Genomic DNA, 22725 nt, shown 5'->3' on the forward strand with positions numbered 1-22725 from the left:
TTTTTAATTATCCAATCTAATATATTTATTTTTATAAAATTTATTAATAATATTGTTACATGTTTTAATAATAACTTTCAATAAAAAAAATAAAAATTTCAATTATTTCTATCTATTAATAACATCCCAAAGATCATTGAAAATTATCAACAAAATATCGATAATCGCAACTATATGACACTCTCTATTTCATTTCCTACAAAAAAATAATTACTAAATAATAATTATATATATATATATATATATATATATAATTATTATATATAAATATATATAATATATATATATTTTTAATATTATAAATTATTTAATTAAATTTAATTATTTCAATGTTTTATTATTTTTTGTTCATATAATCTTTATTTGAATAATTGATTTTTATGCAAAAATATTGCGATACAAATTTTAAATATCTTATTTATTTTTTTATATAAATTACAATTGCTATAGTTATAAATTACTATAATTAATAAAATTTATAGATAATGAAATTCCAAATGTTTATATTATATGTATATTTTTTTTATTTCTATATGTTAAAAAAAATTCATTTGAAAAAATTAAAATCCCTATCATTATTCGTAATATGTATCACTATTCCTAATAAAATGCAAGATATTTGTCAACAAAAAGAAAACTACATATGTTTTTCACAAAAATTTTATTTTCGCACATTTCTCGCGTTTCTTTTACAACTTTTGCTATTTCTTGTTTTTTTAATACAATTTACAAAAGATTTTTTTGTCTTTTTTTCATTTTCAATGGATCATATAGCGCTTTAGCAAATCCAAATGTGGCAACTTTGCACATACAAATTTCAATGTATGAATGCAACGAAACCAGCCGACTAACGACGTAACACTCAATGAAAATGATGCTAGCGAGGTTTATTAAATGATGATAATAGGAATAATTTATTATATAAAATTGATGATGATAATGATAATAATAATAATAATAATAATAATAAACAATTACAAAATGATATTAATTAATCGCGCGGAAAGAAATCTTTTAGATATATATAATACTTTTTATTTTTACTAGCTACGCCTCTTTGGCTTGTGAACATTTCATAACTGACTATACATATCAATAATATAAATAAATAAATAATGAGAAGATATTTATTAACGATATAAATATTCTTTTAAATAAATTATTATTTCAAATTGTGATATATTCATAGTTTTGTTTTAAAAGACGACTTTGCGTATTTGTTTTATATTTGAAGAAAAATTCTCTTTTTGAGAGAAATTGTTTTTTATTCTAATTCTTATTTTGATTCAAAATAATTTTTGATCGTCAGATCCAGATTATAATTTAAACTCGCAAGGAAAATTTGAATATGCTACTAAATTTAACAATAAATTGATAAAAAAACTTATAGATTTAAAAAATGCTTTCCTAATTGCTTCCTAATTAGATTAATGCAATGACAATTTAATAAATCAGAGAAATGATTATTTCTCATTCGTTTCCGAGCAGCAACGTGCAATACAAATTGTTTTTTCGACTAGACAAGTTTAAATATTACATTTTTTTTAAATCTTATTTTTTATAATATTGTATATAATAAAAAAGATATAATTGGATTTGCAAATAAAATTATTTTAATTTATATATGATGCAATTTTGTAACAATTTATTATTTCAAAGTCTCATCTAGTTTTACGAATAAGATTTATAACATAAATAATTTTTGTCCAATTTTAATTATGAAATCCATCATTATGTACAAATAATTTGATTATTAAATATGATTCTTCTGCAACATAAGTATAAATAATTACGATTATGTAATTAATAGTTTGTTAGAAAATTTAAATTTATTAAATAAAAATTAAATATATTAAAATATTCTTTTATAATTTTAACAAAAAATAGAGAAGAATTATTTTTGTTATAAATTTTTTTCAATGTCCATAAAAATAAGAAGAAATAAGAGTTTACATATAATATGCACGAACAATAGATTATTATGAAGATTATCTAAATACATATTGTGTATTCATACTTCATAGAATATTGCAAACTGTGTATGTGTACATATCTATAAATTTGGATGAGTTTTGAGTTTTTCATTAATTTAATTATAGCAATTTAATATATCATAAATAAATTATAACGTAAAAATTATCATTAATTCTTTGAGAATTTCTTTCTGTATTATCAAATAAATATTATCAAACTCAGTTTTGAAGTGAAATTCTATGTATATAATAACAAATGTTTGATTTAATCGAAAATTCAGCTTCGCTGCTCGATATTTTCATTTGTTCTACAATTATTTTAATAATCACTGCATTCAATTAACTTTTCTTACTTTGTTGATCGCAAAGACTCGATTTCAATTGCACGACTTTGAGACGTGTATTCTGTTAAAATTTCTATTTTTAAAAATAGCGGTACAGAAAATAGACGTTGTTCACGGAAGATACAATTTGATTCATCCATTGAAACATCGAGTTCATCAAAAATTAACTTAAAATCTAGGTTTCTTATGAAAAAAATATTAATTCTGCTCGTTAATCATTTGTGAAAGATTGCTCCTCAAAATACGTTTCCTCTATTATTTTAAGATAGGGAGTATTCGAAATTGCCATTGATTAAAAGCAGAATTGGAACCAATGCCCACCATGGTAATAAAAATTAAACAAGAAATAATACTTGTATTCGCGTGCATAAATTTCAATAATATGTGTAATTTCGAAACTGCTCAAGTGTCGAGAACTAAACGAAATGAAAGCTTTGGGATAAACTAGTATATATATATATACAGTTATTCACATTAATATAACATCATTTTATCTATGAATTTGTTATTTTGTACACGAAAAGATTATTTATTTTTTGAATATGTATTATGTTGCTCAAAAATCTTAAATAAAAATATTAAATTTTATCAAAATTATTTTTTAATATTTTTTTATATATGTCATGAATATATTCAAATATTGTTCGTGTTTAATGCAAATTTTTAATCTTTCCTTAATATTATAAATTATTAAATTAAGCAATATTTTTTTATATTTATTAAAGATTCTTCTTCTTCTTTCTAAATTTGAAATTAATAGAATTATCTAAGATTTTTAAGCGGAAGTATATATTTGTAATCCGTGTAATTTTTAGTAATTTTTAGTGTATTTTATGTGTATTTCATAAAATGCTATATATAAAATGTTATATTTAATATATATATATATATATATATTATGTATTTTTATTTTAATTTTTAAAACATGAATACTAATTCGTAAAACGAAAATATAGTTTTACAAATTTCAAGATAACTACAAAAATTGTAATACAAAAATTACATAGATTATAATATACAGATAAATTAAAACATGTAGAATTAAATTACGTGAAATAACATGGATATATATACTAAAAATTAAATTGAAGAAAAAGACTTTTCATTATTATATATGAAAATTTGAAACATTTATTATAGTTTGTATATAAAGAATGTCTTCATAATAATGATATTTATTTGTACAATAAATTTTAAATAAATTTTAAAGAAAAGATAGAAATTTACATTGAAAATAAATTATTTTAAAATGTTAAAATAAAATCAAACAAAGGAAATATATTATATTTTACATTTCATACAACATACAGTATTTTATATTTTATATATTTTTTACAAATTTTGTATACAAAACATTTCTTTTTCATAAATTGTCCAAATTTAAAGTAATATAAAAATATATTCTATTTAAAATCTATTATACAAATATATCTGTATTTGGTGAGTAAATCTATTATACATTGTGAGCAAAACTCATATATTTCTATATGTCATGTATTTCTGAGAGCAAAACTAATCTATTTTATTAACTTTTCTTTACTTTTCTAAGAAAATAATAATAATAAGATTTACTTATTAAATAAAAAGATTTAATAATATGAATTTAGAATCTTAATATAGATTTTTATAGATTTATAGATTTATAGATTTTGAATTTTTATAATAAAATTGATGCTAATTCTTATTCATAACTTTTTATATTTTATAGCATCCTTTAATAGTTATTTATATGTTTATATATTTATTTTATTTTATTTCTTGTCTCACATTTTATTATTATTATATTTTATTAGTATATCAATTTATAGATAAATAATCTATTTATCTATGTATATCCAATTTCGAAGTAAAGAAAATTAATAGTTTATATATAAGACTTTGTTTTTATAAATAAACAAAATTTTTATTGTAGAGAATTAACATATAAATTGTAAATATATTTACTAATCATCAATTTTAAATCGAAAAATTAAATCGATTTTATATAAAAAGAATATATGATTATTTTATTTTATTGACAAAAGATAAAAAAAAATTGGAATTATTCTGATTCTCAAATACAGAAATATTTTATGATATATATAGAAAAGTCGTTTATAATAAACTATAATAAATGATTTATATTTTCATGTCATAAGAAATACGAAATTTAGATAATTCTTCTGTATACAAACAAATTCAATGATGTTATATTTGCAGATTTTTATCAATATTAAATCAAATCGTTGTACATCAAATGCTCGATTACTATTTAATAAAACAAAATAATAAATAAATAAATAAATAAATAAAACGCGCGCGCAAAAAAAAAATAACGTACATTCAACGATTTCCCTTCTTTTAATCGAATTTGTAATTATTTTGAAGGGAGAAGAAATGAGAAGAATTGAAGATCTATTGTTGTTGACACTTAAGCTTCTTCGATATAAACACGTATTTTTACAATTGACAAATAACTTACAAATTATTTAACGAATATAACGTTTATATAATTTAATATTTAAACTCCTCTTATCGTCACATATTAATTATTGCTAAAGAAATTACGCTATTTCGCGAGCATAATTTTTCCATCTCGCGATAACAAACACTTTGAGCGCGATTCTTTTAAATAAATAAATGCAAATTTACCGGTCGAAGATATTATAATTATAGAGATAACTTTCAAAATCATTTCAAATCAATTCAAAATCAAATTTGCTATGCTAATGCATTTTAGATTGATTGAAATAAATGATATTCGATATTTTTTGAGAATTTCTGAAATAATTGCTTTTTTTCGTAAGAATTGATATAATGATAATTGTTATAATGTATAATGAAATTTTTATGTTTTTTTTTCATTCATTTTTGACATTATTTATGATTACTTTTATATTAATTTTTTTAACATTTTACTTTTATTAAGAAAATCTGAAGAAAACAAACATATTGAAAATTATAATTTTATTCAATTTTTATTTAATTCCTTAATTAATTTGAATTTTTTATAATTCTTGAAATTTTCTTCTTTTTAATTATGTTATTGAAATAATTATTGATCTATGATGATTATTTTGTTATTTTATACAATTTAATAATGCAATATACAGATAAGTGAAAAAAAAAACTGATACGATTGAATTGAAAATAAAATATAAACTCATTCCAAAGTAATGATCAAATTAATTAATCAAATAAACAATAGAAATATAGATTGCATGAAACAGAAATTTGATAATAGAAATTTAATAGAAATTTTTAAAAATAAAAAAATAAAATTTTCAATAAATAAAATAATTAAAATTTGATTACTAGACGATCATTATAATGAATAGTTATTATTAATGATTATAATTTTAACAGTAATAATTACGTTGATTAAATCATTCCAGAAAATATAGAATAATATTAGAATATTAATTATAATATTGACTATTTTTCAGAATGAAACAAGAGTTTCTATAGATTAATTTTATCATTCAAAAATTATGCTATCTATTTCTTAATCAAAAAAATTACAAAAATTAATTAAAGAAAAATAAATGGTTGGAAGTTATTAATTGTTATTATTGTGAAGATTAATATTTGATCATCAGATTTTCTTAACAGTTGTTATTTTATTAGTTGAAATGATTTGTAAGCATAAGTGACCATAAGAAACATATCAGAAATCTTAATTACCATGTTGTAAATTTTCGAGTTACTTCTTTCAAGACGAAAAGAATGTTGTTCAACAATGTCTTACTTGGTGTCGCTATTAACTGACTAGCATCGTTAATCACTCTCGATTTAAATTCATTCGTCTTTTCACCATCGACTTTTTGGTATAAATTTGCTCTTCTTTCTTTCTTTCTTTCGTTCTTTTCTTCTTGTAAAATTTGTGCAAATAATTACTTTTGACGAACCCAACAAAGCAATGTCATTGGAAAGTGATTTTTGATTGTGTATTATCTTGTTTGAAAATTTTCAACAATTATAGCAATTATATAATTTGATATGAAAAGAAAATAAATTGTGGAATAAAAATAAAAAAATTATATGTAAAAAAGACGATTGAAAGAAGAAAAAAAGAAGAGAAAAAGAAGACGAGGATTAACGAATATTAAATGGATTTGAGGAGACTGAAATCGCGACTGAAATATACATTTTCATCGATGAGAAAATATTTATATAAATATACTTTTATAATCGTTATGACAATATTCGCGAGACAAAAAACAAGAATAAGCAAATAAGTTATGAGAAAACTTGGAGAATACGTGTCTCCGTTTAACAAAAATCCACGATACAACTTGTAAACCAAAACGCAATCTACAACTATTTGCAATTTAATTACAATCTTCATAGAATGAACACATCCGTTTTGTGGAGAACTCGCAAAAATCAAAATGATGAACATTTGTCTCGTCTTTTCGTTTGAACGAAGAATTATTTATGTAAATTTTTTCATGTTCGCTATTTGATACTTCTTCAAATAAGGTAATGCTTTTTTAAACAAAATTTTGCCGTGATTTATTTATTTTGATGTAATGTATTTTTTCCAAAATTGTCATACTAAGTTATACTTTTAACGAACACGAAAAAAGTGATCGAAAAAATCACTATAATAATTCTTCAAAAATCGCAGAAATCTTTTCTTTGTAGTTTCGTTTTCTCTCGAGCAAATATTAAAACACGAATTTATTTGAAAGTAAAAATCTCGAGAGAGATTCGCAAAAATATTGTTCTCAAATGGACTCAAGAAGTTTTATGAAGAAAACTATTCTAATGTGTAGAACTGAATTCAAAATACGTTTGTTCTTCTTTTGTTTTTTCCTTAGTTTTAATACGAACAACCACACAATCTCGCGATTATCAGACTAGACCGCACAATCGACCAAGATTTTCTTCGGTCCAACACGCTTAATATTATTCTCGCTTCATTTTTGCACACGCATACATATACACACTACATACATAACGGTACGTGTAATTCCCGTCATCTCCATATATGTACAGAATTATTTACAATGGTATACAGATTAGAGCGTGGATCGATTGCTCGTTCGGCCACGCGGTAGAGGAGATAAGCATTGATTGCACCTCGCTGGTGATAATAATGAACGATTCATGATCGATCGAAGAAGCATAGCGATCGAGCAGTTTGTATTATTAGAAAAAGCATCTTGTTTAACGAATACAATATTTCGTGATAGTTACACAGTGTATACCCTGAAGATAAACGAAGGCAGCGCGATAATTTTTAAATGTTTTTCATAGTTTTAGTTATAATTATTTATGTTTTAATGTTTTTCATAGATGTCACTTCATTATTCCCTCATTTGTCAATGTATATTTTTATAAATCGTTGATCGTTTTATCAAAAATTTCATCATTAATTTTTATAATAATATTTTTATATAATATTTTTCTGATTGCTATGTTCTTCGATTATTTTCTTATCAATGGATGAACACAATAATGCTTTTCGTATCAGATATTCATTATCAACGAATTTATAATTTTTTATGAGCATTTCTGAAAACAATTGATATAAATAACTTATTTATTATAAAGAGAATTATTACCAAAAAATATTCAATTCTTTAATTTTTTATTTTCCTCTATTTTACATGACGTTCTATTTCTGACAATCTTTTCCAATTAATCCTTCGATCAATCGTTCTATAATAATAAAAGACTATTTTTCTTTCGTTTTCGAATTGTTTCATATGAATGATTGCTTCCGTAAATTCTTCTTTCAATTTCTTCTATTTTTGTATCTATATTTTGTATCTATACCTTGTTTTTTTTTGACATTATGAGGGATTCTTATACATATCTTTTGCCTTTATCTCCATTGTTTTTCGCCTGTCATTCGTTCAAAAGATGAAATTAAAAAGGACAAAGGAGGTTCTTGGTTTAGGATTCTTTGGTTTCTTCGCGCCTTAAAAGAGTCGAGAGAGAGAAAATAAGCTGAAGACAAAAATCGCATTTCTTATCTTGCAATCCACTTCCCCTTCTAAATGGACAGATTTTTAATCTTGTTCTTCTTTCTTTTTTTTTTCCGTTCTTTTTTATTTCTTTATATTATCCAACGGAATGCGCGTTTCGTAGTAATCGCACTTAAATGACATGTGAGTTCCGAAAATGGAACAGAGGTATTTCGAATCTTTGGTTTTTTATTGAGAAAATAAAAAATGATAGCACTTGAGGGGAAGGGATCAACGATCGATTAATATTTATAATTTTTACATTTGTCTTCTTTTTTAATTGATTTGCTTGATTTCATTTTGAAAATTTTTTTAGAAAATATATAAAAATTATACGATATATGGAATTAATGAATAATTTTAATTAATTTTAATCAATTTCTCTTTGCTGTGTTTTTTAAACATTTTTTAATTCTTTGGAATTAATTTTATATGTTTACGAGGGATCGTCTGCTCTTTTTCTTCGCTTCTTCTTTTTTCTTCTCTCATAGTAATTACAATTATTATATTCAACAAGTTTATTTTTCTATGACTGAAAAAGTATTATGTGTCACGATTCTTGGAACATTTGTTTTTTTTTTGTTCTTTCAGTTTGTACTGATAATTAAATATGATCAAAGTAGCTAAAATATTAAATCCTCGACTTTCTTTGAATTTTAATATTAGTTTTAAAAATTTTATATGTATGCCAGCAATTAGAAAATTATTTTCTCTTTGTTTCTGTATTACTGTATTCCTTACGAAAAACTTTTTAATCTTTGTTGCATTCTCCATACATTCACTTTATTATACAGTTTATTTGAAAAATTTTTTGACATCACATCTCACGTTACTAACATATTCTTTTTCAATTAACATAATCACTTATCCATTTCCTAAACTTTTCTCAAATCTTCTTAAGTATAATAATTGTTCTCTTTCACATTTCAGACTCACAAAAACAAACTTTTCCGTTGTTTATTTTTAGTTCACTTCAATTCATAAATTATTTCAATTCACCTTATACAACACGTTTTTTCGTCTCTTTTCACTTCATGTTGCAATCGCTATGGAATCGAGATTTTTTCTTTTCACTCTTCTTTTTCTTCTTTTCAAAACCTTTTTAATAATTTAAAATTTATTCCTATGAATCTTCGCCGATATTTATTTCGATTATTTCTTCAATTATTCGTCTTCCATCTAGTCTTCTGCATCTTTTTTTTTCTTTAATTTCTTCTGTATTAGAATTTGATATTAGTCAGCTTCGCGTTACGAATTTCGCGGTTGTCCATACGCGAAGCTGACCTCGCGTCATGGATAATCTGGATGCATGAGATTGTACATAATTGCAAAGATTGTACAGGCCGCATAGACACCAAGCGCCACCCACCAGAGAAGTTGCTCATGGAGACGTTGTTCGAAGTTCTTCAGCACCAGCAAACCGATCGTGAGACCTGCTAATGCACCGGTCAGATGTGCCACATACGAAACAGGAGGACCCATTTGCTCAGCCGCATATCTGTCATAAATCGCGAATCCCACGTCGGCACTTGCTGAAAATAGAAATCATTTCTTTATTAAATTTGTTTATTAAATGTTATGATATATGATATATTTTTAAGTTATTCTTAAATTATTATTGATGTATTATTTGTCATTAACATTTATAATATACTATCTATATTAATATTATTAATTATGTGATATGTGAGAAACAGTAGCATATATATATATATAATAAATTGCATAATAAACGAATTAATTTATTTCAATTTTTAATAATTTTTTTCTTAATTAAATGCGTAACATATTTTTAAGATATGCAATAGGATTGTTAGAGATAAGAAATGTTATATTTTATAGTTATATTTTAATAAATTTCTGTGTAAAGAAATAATTCGACTAGTGATAGACTAGAATTTTTGAATTTTAGATTCAACATATTAAGGTTTGTGAAACGGTCAGGTAACATGACCTGTTTTTTAGTTCGAGTACCGTCAATAATCTGACAATAATTTATGAATGGGTATGGTTTCCTAATGTTTTTCAAATCTCTAATTTAAACAAAGACATCACATTAATGGCTACTTTACGAGCCATATTTGTATGTCATGCGATGGACCACGTGGGAGCGAATACGAAAGTTTTGACTCTCACACGCTGCGATGCGATCTTGCGAGGCTGTTCTCCAGCGCGACCATCAATCCCTCCAATCTTCTTTCTATTTTTCTTCAAAAAGCAAGGATTAGAGGAAAAATCCAGGGTTGCAATAGTCTTGTAATAGAATTGATATAGAAATATAAGTGAGAACAGATAGAATTCGATAACGATACAATGTACATCAAAAAAAAAAAAAATTTAGAATCATTATAGTTAGCCGCAGAGTCAAAATATTCACCATTCGTTCAGAATTCATAATATAGTGAATACAGTCGATAATAAGTGGTCCTTCGAGCAGTAACATCACCCTATTTGTATATATATTCGAAGTTGTTCAATAATTTCGACTTTAACACAACGATATGCATAGAAGTTGAGAATTACTAATTATTAATATTTCACTATATATAATTTTTTCGGAGTTTTAATATTACGGGTCAATATCAATTATATGCTATATATCCCAGCATTGATTATTAACAATATTGAATATTAAGAAACATTTCTAATATATAAGAAACTTTAACGTATGTATATTAAATTGTATAACAAATATTAGTATATAATAAATTATACATTAATTTGTTTTATAATATATTAGATAAATAAAAATTTTATCCATTCTTGTAATGTTGTTTTTTAATAGTTATAATTAAATGAAAACTATAGATATTGTACTTCAATAATATACAAAAAATGATAATTTATATTTATTTTATATAAAAAATTAAAATATAAAAATATAAATACATATTGTCCCATTTATAAATGTCCCATAATAATAATAGCATTATTCAGACAATAATATAGGCAAGAAAATAATGAAATTATATTTATATATATATATATTTAAAATTAATAAATTATGTCAAATTATTATACGGTATATATATTGTACGGTCAAATATTTATAATTTTTATAATTATCAAGAATTATTTATTTCCAAGATATTAATTATTAATTAATTAAAAAACTTGATGGAAAAATGTATAAAATTAAATTAAATGATCAATATTTATATTAAATTAAAATTAAAAATTAAAAATAATTTTATTACATAAAATTAATAGAACATTCATATATTTATCTGTATTAAATACATTAAATATTAATACGATTTAGAAATTTATTATCAGTTTTATATAATTATTGTTTTTATAAGATCGAAAATAATAAAATAAAATATATAACTTTATATTAATGATTGCAAACATATTAATATGTTTTTTTAAAATGAAGAAATATTTTTAAAATGATAAAATCATAATTAATTATGAATTGAAAATATTTATTTATTTTTATTATTTATTACTTGCATATGAAATTCTATATATGATAACTTTTCTGTCATGTCTTTTCGATCATGATATAAATAATTACTGCTTAACAATTTATTTACTTTATTTTAACGATAAGATAAAGAAAAAAAGAGCTCATATTGCATTTGTTGTTTTTTTTTAAATTCTATTTTATTGCAACAATATGTGGAAAAGATAAAGCAATATAAAAATATCCACACAATTGAATTAAAAAATAAATTTGAATATAATAAAAATAATAAAATTAATAAAATAAAATATATTTTATGTATTTTTAATTAAAATAATATAATAAAATATTTATAGTTTACTTAATAAGTAAATTTTTGTATATGTAAAATAATAATACATATATTGTTGAATAAAAATTGGATTAAATTAAATATAAAATTATATAAAAATTATAATATATTATAATGTAATTTTAAAATTATAATGTAATTTTAAAATATTTAATGTTTAATTTAACATAGATTTTAAATCTTAAAAAATTATTTTATAACTTTTTATTAATAATAATTAACTTTTATTAATAATTAACTTTTAATAATAATTATTATTAATAATTAGTGAATAATAAATGATTACTTAAATTATGATCAAAATGAAACGAAATAAAAAATAAAAATAAAAATCGTCATAAAAATATTTTTTCAAATGATATATAAAATATATAAAATATATTTTAAAAAAAAGTATAAAAATTATATCTTAATGTATAATTATAATATATCTTAATATATATTAATAATCCTTTAATGTGGGAATATAAATGTATATTAATTTAATTATAAAATCTTTAATTTTTAAACCTTTAAACATATTATATGTATAATTGTTTTTAATTTTTTAATGAATTTTTAATGAAAAGTTTAATTCTTTGCACATCAAAAATTTTGATCAGTATCTTTAATATATTTTTGCAATGAAACTCTTTAAAATCAAATTTTAGATTTAAAAAAAAATGATTATAAAAATTGTGAATTTATGATTTATATTTATGTATATTATTTATATATATTATTTATATATATTATGTATATATTATAATATATTATATTATTATACATTTTTATTTTATAATTATTAATGAAAATAAAGCAAATAAACAATTTTTATGATTAGTATTATCGTAAATAGTAAAGTACAAAGGATTAAAATCCTAACATCTGAATTTCATAAATATAAAAGAAATAATTTAAAAAATTTATCTAATTTTCTAAATCTTACCAATTACGAAAATGCCTATTAATCGAACAATGCCGAATTCCATGTTATTATAGTTGAGAAGAACGTTTGCTAGATGAGCTGCAAGAAGAGCATAAACACCTCCACTGGCGCCGACAAGATACACGTCCGTATCAAACACTGAAGTACCCAAGGAACCTGAACATAATAAAACAAATTTTTGTAATCCTGTATTTCTAATTCATATAAATTATGATATAATATTATTTACAACGCTGGAATGTTACAAGTTAAGAACAATAATATTGAATTACATATATTTTTACAATTATTAAAGATAACGATATTGTAAATTGATTATATTATAAATTGTGAATTGTCTCACAACTTTTTATTGTTATTTTTTTTTAAATTTCGTTCTTTATATATTAATATAATATTTTAATTAATTTTCATTATTATCATTATCCTAAAATTAAATTCTCTTTCTTTGAATAAATTAATAATATATTTCATTAAAATAACTTTAATTATTAAGATTAAAATATTTTGATGTTAGAAAATAACATTATTTTATTTTATAATATTTTAAGTTTTAGACACGAATGTGAAACATTTTAATTAAATTTCTCTTAAATGTTATTCTGCATAACAATGAAGAATCATTTTGTAGAAAATGAAATTTCTTTGCCAAATCAAAATCTTTAAAAATTTTTACGACAATTCTAGGGAATATAAGGAATGTAATAGCTATATAAAATTTTAATTAAATGTAAAAAATAATTCTTTTTAGAATTATTAGGAAAAAAGGAAACTTTTAAAGAAATGTAATCGAAATATAATGTAAATTATATATAATATAAATTATTCGAGAATTAGCGCAATTTTCGATACGAACTTTTATGTAATTCTATTATTCAAAAGTTATTGATATCATAAAATATTCTTTATTTCTTTAAGTATTATTATTAGAAAATTCACGAATTCGGAATGAATATAGTGATAACTCATGATAATGAAAATAACAATATAGTTATATGATTGTATATTCTTTCGTCAAGATTATTCAAACAGAAAAATTTTCGAAATCAGAAAAAAATGAAGAAAAAGAAAGAAAAAGGAAAAAAATTTATAAAGAATTGAATTATGCAAATGTTAATAAATATGATCTTAATAATGATTTAATGAAAATAATGAATAATAATGAAAATAAACATATAGATAATACAAAATAATACTATGTAGTCATTGATATTGATACTAATTTGATATTAAAAAATATTTAGTCTCAAAAAATTCAAAGTTATTTTAATATTTCTAAAAATATGAAGAAGAAAAAATTAATAATTATTTAATCAGTTTTTAAATACAATACATTTTATCAAAATATCTTTTTATATAACATATAACATATAACATATAATTATATAAAGTATTTATAAAAATATGGGACGCATTCTTTGGAGGGTGGATTTTAAATATCAAAACGATGAAAAAAATTCGTACATATATATGTCCTTAATGAACGAGTTATAAGAATTTTAATTCATTTGTTATTAGATAGAGCGAAAATGTTCAGCTGAGTGCGCGGCAGAATTATATTGCAATGTCTTGTAGCAGAATTTCTCAATGAAAATAAATACATTGATATTTTTTTATATACATAATATATATTTCAAATGAATTTCAATGTAAGATAATATATAACGTACATAAATATCGTATAATGAAACTGTGCAACATTTTTATATCATTTAAAAAAAATTTTAATTATGCAAATTGAAATCTATATATTTTGTTATTTAACAGAAATTTATCTCACAGAAATTGTAACAAATTCCACAATATTTGGAATTACAGCATGATCATAGATATAATATTTTATTTAAAATCATAGATGAATTATTATATTTCATTCAACTTGCCATTTATCGAAATCTATAGATCAACAAATCAAAACTTCTAATTAAAAAAATTTTGAATTAAAAAAATTGTTTATATTTTTATATGAAAAATTTCTTTTTTAATTATTTTTACATGTACAAGAAAGTCCGAAATACTAATGATACTTGAATCAATTTGAATTTAAGATTATTAAATATCCAATCAAATCACTGACAAATCTTTATTTTTATTTCATTTGCACTCAATATTTTTTATTCTTTAAAGAAAATAGTCGATCTGGATATTAATAATATGAATCATATATCTATATATATTGTAATTGTTTTTTTTATATATGTTCGAAGAAATATTATAAATTTATTAATTTTTTTTTATTTCTAATTTTTATTTTTGATATATATTACAAATTAAACTGAGAACAAAGCAACATTATCTTAGCAATGGGAAAGATTGTTGACCTAAAATTTTGTATTCTTATATTTAATACATATAAATATAATATTCGAATTGGAATATTATTACTTTTTTTTTTTCTTTCTATTAAGTCTCTTTTTCTAATGTTTACAATCAGCATTCAATTATTGGTAACGCTATTTCAATAATACGTTGTTGTATTGTGAAGTTTGATGAAATAATACATATTTAAATATTTGTTTAAAATAAAATTTTAATTAAATAATTTTCATATAAAATTAAATTGCACAATAATAAATAATAATTGAAATAATTTTATTTAAAGAAATTAATGTGAATATATAATAATAAAAAAATGAATAAAAAAGAATATCTAATATGCAATAATAATGTGAAAAAGAAAAGTACAATGTTTATATGATTTTGGATATAATTTAATGGATATAAAATTTATAGTGATTTAGTATAACATTAAAATATAGATATTCAATTTTGACTTATATCGAATCTCATATCGGAATAAAAAACATTGATTTCAAATGGGAGAGATAAAGATTTTTCAACTGAAACTTCAATTGATCTGTTAATTTCAAATTGATTCATTAGTGATTTTTTTGTATATGTGGAAATAAGCAAATTTATGTGTAAACTTATGGGAATGTTTTGATTTACTCCTATGGATTTTAGTAAGTAGACAGTTTGAGTGTCATATAACAATTTAGCTATGAATTTAAATAATATGTTTGTACCATAAAATGATATATCTATGGATTTATATATAAATTGATGTATATGTTAATATTCTGAAATTTACTAAAATCCAAGATATCCAAGATTATCCAAGATAAGTTTTTGTTAAATAAGGAGTTATATAATATGTATATTATATACGTATTATGTAATTCCTTATATTGCATTATATTGAAATTCATTTGAAATAATCAATTATATATAAAAAATAAATTAATATATTTACTTTCATTAAGGAATTCCGCTACGTAAGCGATATTACAATATGGTACTGCCGTGCATTCGTCTGAGTATTCTCGCTTTATCTAATATAAACTTAAAATATTTATAACTTTAATTAAACTTTATCAAATATATGTGTATATATTTAACATATGTCAACTTTTTTCATCGTTTTGATGTTTAGAATCCACCTTCCAAAGATATCACATTTTTATGAATATTATACATATTATATTAATATATTATATAATGAATTATTTTAAATGATATTCTTATTATTTTGTATATAATTATAAAATTTTTCACAATAGAATTAATTGAATTTAATCGTTTTATAGATTATTTATACTTCGATATTATTTATATGTAACTTTTATTAGTTATTAATAATAATGATAATTTAATGATAATTTAATGATAAATCTAATGAATAAATCTAATGATAATTTAAATATTTTCGATAAAATTAATTTTAAATTTTAATGTATTATCGTAATTTTATGTCTTCTTTACAAGAATAGAGCAATAAATGATTATTAAAGCCTGATAAAAAAAATTTTTTTTTACTATCAAAAAAAAATTCGATTCTGAAAAGTTTTGAAATAAGCATTTTTCTATTTATATTCTATAATAATTTCATAAAATTAAGTTATCTTTTCTATAGATTTATATATATCATAATATTCGTGATAATCTATTTTATCATATTATGAAATAACTTTCAAATCCAATTATAAAATTATTTACTGTATTATTAATTTAAGCAGCATTATTCATGTTTCAGTCAAGACTATATTACATGCAGCGGTAATTAACGAGTGACCTGTATCGTTTTGGAAGTTCCATAGGGTAATGCTACTCACCATCATAAACCTTGTAAACTATCTAAGCATAGAGTTTCCCTCAGTTAGAAATCGGATATGTGTTTCTGCAGCAAGGAAACGTAGTTTGAAATCAAACTGGTTATCATCCATATTTAACCAAATTAGTTATTCTATAATGAATCGCTTAATTTATAATAAAATTCAAGCGAATTAATTTATAATTCAAGAAATTTGATACTTTAGGAATTAGTTTATATTCATTGAAAAAATTGTGCCATCGGAGAATTCGAATGTTGGGAAACTTTATTTTTAGAAAGCGGGATCGTTTATATTGAATTATTGAACATTTCTGTTGCTATGTGTAATCCATTATGGAATTGAATGTAAAAACAGAAATTGCAAATCGTTGAAAGAATTTAGTTTTAAAAATATAATTTTACAAAAAGGAGAAAATGATGAAATAACCACTAATGAATTAACTTTTTTTTTTAAAGAAAGTATTGCTTGCTTATTTAACTGTAAGTCTAGACAAAATGATTTTATTTCAGTTCAGTGAATTATTACTTTGAGATAAATTTAGCAATTCAACAGAATATAGTTTTGTATAAATTACAACTATAATATAAATTGGATTGAAAGTTCTTTTAGATTGAAATTTCTTGAACTATTTTATTACATAACAATATTAAATTTGTTTTTAAATAATGTTATAATGAAAAATTTGTATTGCATAATATAAATTTTTTTTTATATTACAAGATAAAACTGAAATATGAAAGAAATATTATTTAAACATTTTGATTATGATTTGTAACAATATATAAATTGTACTTGTGTTCATCGATTTAAAAAATTTTGAAATACATATATTATTAAAGTCGTTATTTTAAATAATTTTTTTCTATTATACTCGGTTTTAATTTGTCAGATATTCATTCAAAATACAAAAATCCTTCTATTTATTTTCTTATGAAAAATTTCAAATTAATCAAAAATAGAAAGAAATGTAATAAAATAATAATATTATTTATGTGACACAATAATGTGACATAATAATAGAATGATTGATTTAATTTTTTTATAATTCCAAATTTGTATTTTAAAAAAGTTAAATGCTCCACGTTAATGAGCATTAAAAAATTGTATATAAAATAGATATATAATAAATAAATATTAATTTTAACTTTTTATCATAATATTAAAATTCAAAATAGATCATTATCATTAATCAACAGATACTTAACACTACAGTTAATAATGATAAAATAGTAATAACAATGGTTTTAATATACGGTGCGTTATCATGCTACATCTGAATATAGATAACTTTATTAAAATTAAGTTGCCATAGCAGTCATTCTAGTCAAATCCCGTGAGATGAGATGGTCGGAATCCACAACCTGTACATTCATGAGACAACACTTGCTTCTATAAAAACTGCTTATCTTTGTTCGTGAAATTTGAATCTCAATAATTATTGCATTAATTTTTTCATGTGAAATTCTATTTCAACGTCACTAAACAGTAACTAAAAAATATTATTTGAATTGTTTTATTTTTTATATTTTTTTATTCATATTTAATAATTTCAAGATAAAAAACTTTTTTTATATATTTATTACATTATTAAAAATAAAATTTTAACATCCTGCATGTTGCTTTGAATTTTGTTGGGATGTCATTCTGTTTACTTGTAAATAACGATGAAAGAATATTAATTTGTATCGTTATATAGAACTAAATGAAAGAAAAATTCTTAATCAGTAGAGTTACATATTAATTTTATTTTTCGATTAAAGTTTATTATTAAAAGATTTATTATTATTAAAAAATTTTTATAATTTCGCGTCTTTTTATTTTTTTTGTAATAATATCTCTTATATCTCTTTTTATTTGGAATATATACAACAGATGCAAGTATTAATTATAAAAAAAGTTAAGAGTGTAGTTAAATTCTATGAAAACATTGTGTATATATATATATATATATAATAATATTACATAAATTATGTAAATTATATAATAATATTATATAAATATTAATTAGTTAAAAATCAATATTTTTTTCTAAATAATAATTCTAATAATTTATATTTTAAAAAACATTAAGAAAGCTACTTTTGTTTAGAACACTCTCTAAACATAGAACATATTTCTAAACAAAATAAAGTATCAATTTTCGTGTTTTATTGATTTAAATAATGACTTCATATTATTGATTAAAAATGTATATTTGTTATATATTTATTATTTATTATATATTAAATAGATTCTTTTAATATTAAATTTTAATTGTGTAAGTTAATATTTATTCACTTACCAATATTATTCAATAATTAAATAACATTTAATTTCTATTTTCTATAAGAACACTATTTAAATAATTATAAATATATTTATAATATTTATAATATAATTTATGATATTTATAATATTTAGTAATTAATAAAAATTCGTAATTAATAAATAGTAATTAATAAAAACATAATAAGTATTCGTTTATTAAATATATTTATTCTTTTTAAAATACTTTTATTTTAAAAACTCTTTTAAAAGATTGAAGTTTTCTTTGGAATTTTCTTATTCAGATTACATGAGCAAAAATATTAATTTTTAATAAATAATAAAAGAATATCCGTTTGAATTTTGCTGAAGTAAAAAAAAGAACGAATATTTATTTGTTTGATATAAATACATCACTATTTTAGATAATGATATATTTTCTGATATTAAATAAAAAAAAATCATACATTTCATATATCTTTTTATATAATTTTTTTTATATAAATAAAAAAGAAATTATTTCGAAATGAATGAAGCATATAATAAAACATATAATATAATAAGCATGAAAATGCAATAATTTACATGCGTAAGCACATTTAATTCGTTATTGTATTAATGATTTAAAAAAAAAAATAAAAAATTATTATTTATGAAATATTTTATTCAAAAAACATTTTCATTTTTCATTGATAAATTTTAAGCATGAATAGTTTTTTTCAGTGTTTTAAATTTAATATTTTTGTAGCAATAAAATTATTTATATCATTATATTTTTTGCATTTTTCATTTTTCTATCAATAATTTTTCTAAATATTTTGATGCATCAATGATATACTAATATTATATAACTTATATAACTTATATTAATGATATTATACAAATTATATTTAATGCGTACTAATAAACGAATTTTAAAACCAATTGAAAAATACGTCGTTGAAAAACAGGAATATGAATATTCTATTAAAATTATGATTACGCGGAAATCACATAACGAATTCTTATTGCATCTCGTTTGTTTTTGCCAGAATATCACAAATCTTATTACGGAAGTTATAGAAAAAAATGGCATTTTAAAATTTTCTTATACATGTTTCTTTTACATTTGGGGATTTTACTGCAGAGGTCAATCATCTGAATTACCGTGATACCGATTCTAGAAAGAAGGAAAATGCAAAAAAAACGGAAAGAAATAAAGTGGAAAAAAAGTTGCAAAGATATTCGATGTGACTTGTTAGCCAAGACAAGAAAATAGAGTGACCATTTAGAAAGTGAATACAACAATATTGATACATTCATAAAGAGGGACATAAAGCCAATAGAAAAATCAAGAAACAAAGAAGATAAAACTTACAAGATCGGCAGATTGATATATTTTAAGCTTTAAAACAATCAAAATTCCATGAGAATGCATCTAATTAAGCTTGAATAAAATTTATAAAAGAAATTAATTCTATTGATTCCATATCCAATCAATGAATGATCAATTTCGATCTCCTATTTCCCTTTCTTTTTTTTTTCGCTTTTTTTTTGATTCCATGAGAAAATCATGTGAATATATTTTTTTCTTATCATTGTTTCGTGTTGAATTGAAAGAGACAAGAAAACGAATTAGGTTTCCACCAAGTTTTTTTTTTACGAAAGAGAGAAATCAATGACACGTAAATATTTTATGACTTGAGGAAAATAAAAAGACAATGCATTGGTTGTTGTTTGGTACTGCTGATCTAACTACTTGTAATGAGAAATAATAAGAAAAGGATTGTATTTTTGAAGAATTTTATTTTGTAGAAATTGTATTTTTAGAGATTATTATTATGTGATAAATAATTTTCTTTATTTAATAAAGATTGATATTTTTTAATTAGAATAAGAAATATACATTTTTGCAAAAGAATAATTTATATTTTGATAATGTAAATATTAAAAAATATCAAATTAACAATAAATTTATTAAAGTGAATAATATTTTTGTTTGTTATGTATGGTAATATGCATTTTAAGAAATATTAAATTATTATTAAATTATATTAATTGCAATATAAATAATATACAATAATAATAAAATACAAAAGACTATATAACAAGAGATTATCAGAGTTTAAATAGATCAATACAAGATTCAATTTTTTCATATATTGAAAATAAACGAAAATTATTATTATTATAATGAAAATAAAAATTTGTTGGTTAGAATTTTTTAAATATCTTTTTATCATTTTATTATTTAAAGAAGATTGATCTTTAAATGACCAAAAAAAATATTATTTTAATTTAATCATATTATTTAAATTACAATCATAATGCATTTTTAGAATTAATATGCATTTAAGAATAAAAGAATTATTTTTTTAGATTTAAAAATATATTTATATTTAATTATAAACTTATATCATATAAAAGGATTAATAATTATAAAATTCTTTAATAATAGTTACAAGAAAAACTTATTTTTTGTTTTTATATCAAATTATCAGATTGATTAGAAATTATTATTACAATTCTGAGAAAATAAATATCTATGTTAAGTTATTAAAATAAAATTTTTTAATTTTGTTAAGATTTAGAAACAAAAAAAGTTTCTTGAAGAGAATAATATAAAAATAATGAATTTGAAATTTTTTATAAAAATATAATAAGTTTTATAAATAAATTATTTTTACAAAAGATAATGAAATAAAATAATAAAATTGATTTCAATTTTATTATTTTTTATTATTTATATTTATATATTATTTATTATTTATATACCATATATTTATTGTGTATTTATTTTATTTATTATGTGTAAACAATGCAACATATAAATTAATACAACATTTAATGTTTCTTTATATATAAATACGAATAAATCTATTATTACATTAAATTTAAAGATATTAAAAGATATTAAAAGATATTACGAAATTAATTATATCAATAAATATGCAAAAAAATTTTTAATGAAAATTATAACAGTATTAATAAAAAGAAATTAAAAAAATGATATAATTTATATAATTTATAGATAAGTAAAGTAAAAAATATTGAAATATTGAAATATTAAACATATCTTTATTAAGTAAGAAAAATGATGATGTAACTTTTAAAAAATTTCAATATTATAGAAATATAATAAAAATAATACAAATTTATCATTCTCCAAAATGAAGAACACGAAATATATAAAATAACATGATATATATTTTTATTTTCTCACGATCAATATAATAACACTATTATTTATTATGCCAAATGTTAAAATTCTAAACTATATTATATCGATATAAGCCAGATGCGACCAGGATTATGAAAGTGATATTAAAAAGGAGTGGAATAAATGAAGGTTGAATATGAAGAGAGTTTTCGATGATGTTAGGTCGTTATCGAAATAACGCACTCTGAATATTTTTCATGTTTTGTATCT

The 22725-nt window shown here is 20.5% G+C and overlaps 1 protein-coding gene across 4 annotated transcripts in view; it reads right to left on the reverse strand.

Moving 5' to 3' along the window:
- Window positions 1-644: 644 nt before the first annotated feature.
- The window catches only part of LOC108001549 (protein rhomboid), a 273352-nt gene continuing 251271 nt past the window's right edge, over window positions 645-22725 (reverse strand). For all 4 annotated transcript variants that reach the window (XM_062081488.1, XM_062081489.1, XM_062081485.1 and 1 more), the window contains 2 exons: window positions 12961-13116; window positions 645-9803 (listed from right to left, as the gene is read on the reverse strand). In XM_062081488.1, coding sequence (XP_061937472.1) covers window positions 9562-9803; window positions 12961-13116 — 398 coding nt within the window. In that variant the 3' untranslated portion in view covers window positions 645-9561. The remainder of the gene's footprint in view (window positions 9804-12960; window positions 13117-22725) is intronic.

Source organism: Apis cerana, linkage group LG11 (genome assembly GCF_029169275.1).
Source record: "Apis cerana isolate GH-2021 linkage group LG11, AcerK_1.0, whole genome shotgun sequence".
In the NCBI taxonomy this organism is placed as follows: Eukaryota; Metazoa; Arthropoda; class Insecta; order Hymenoptera; family Apidae; genus Apis; species Apis cerana.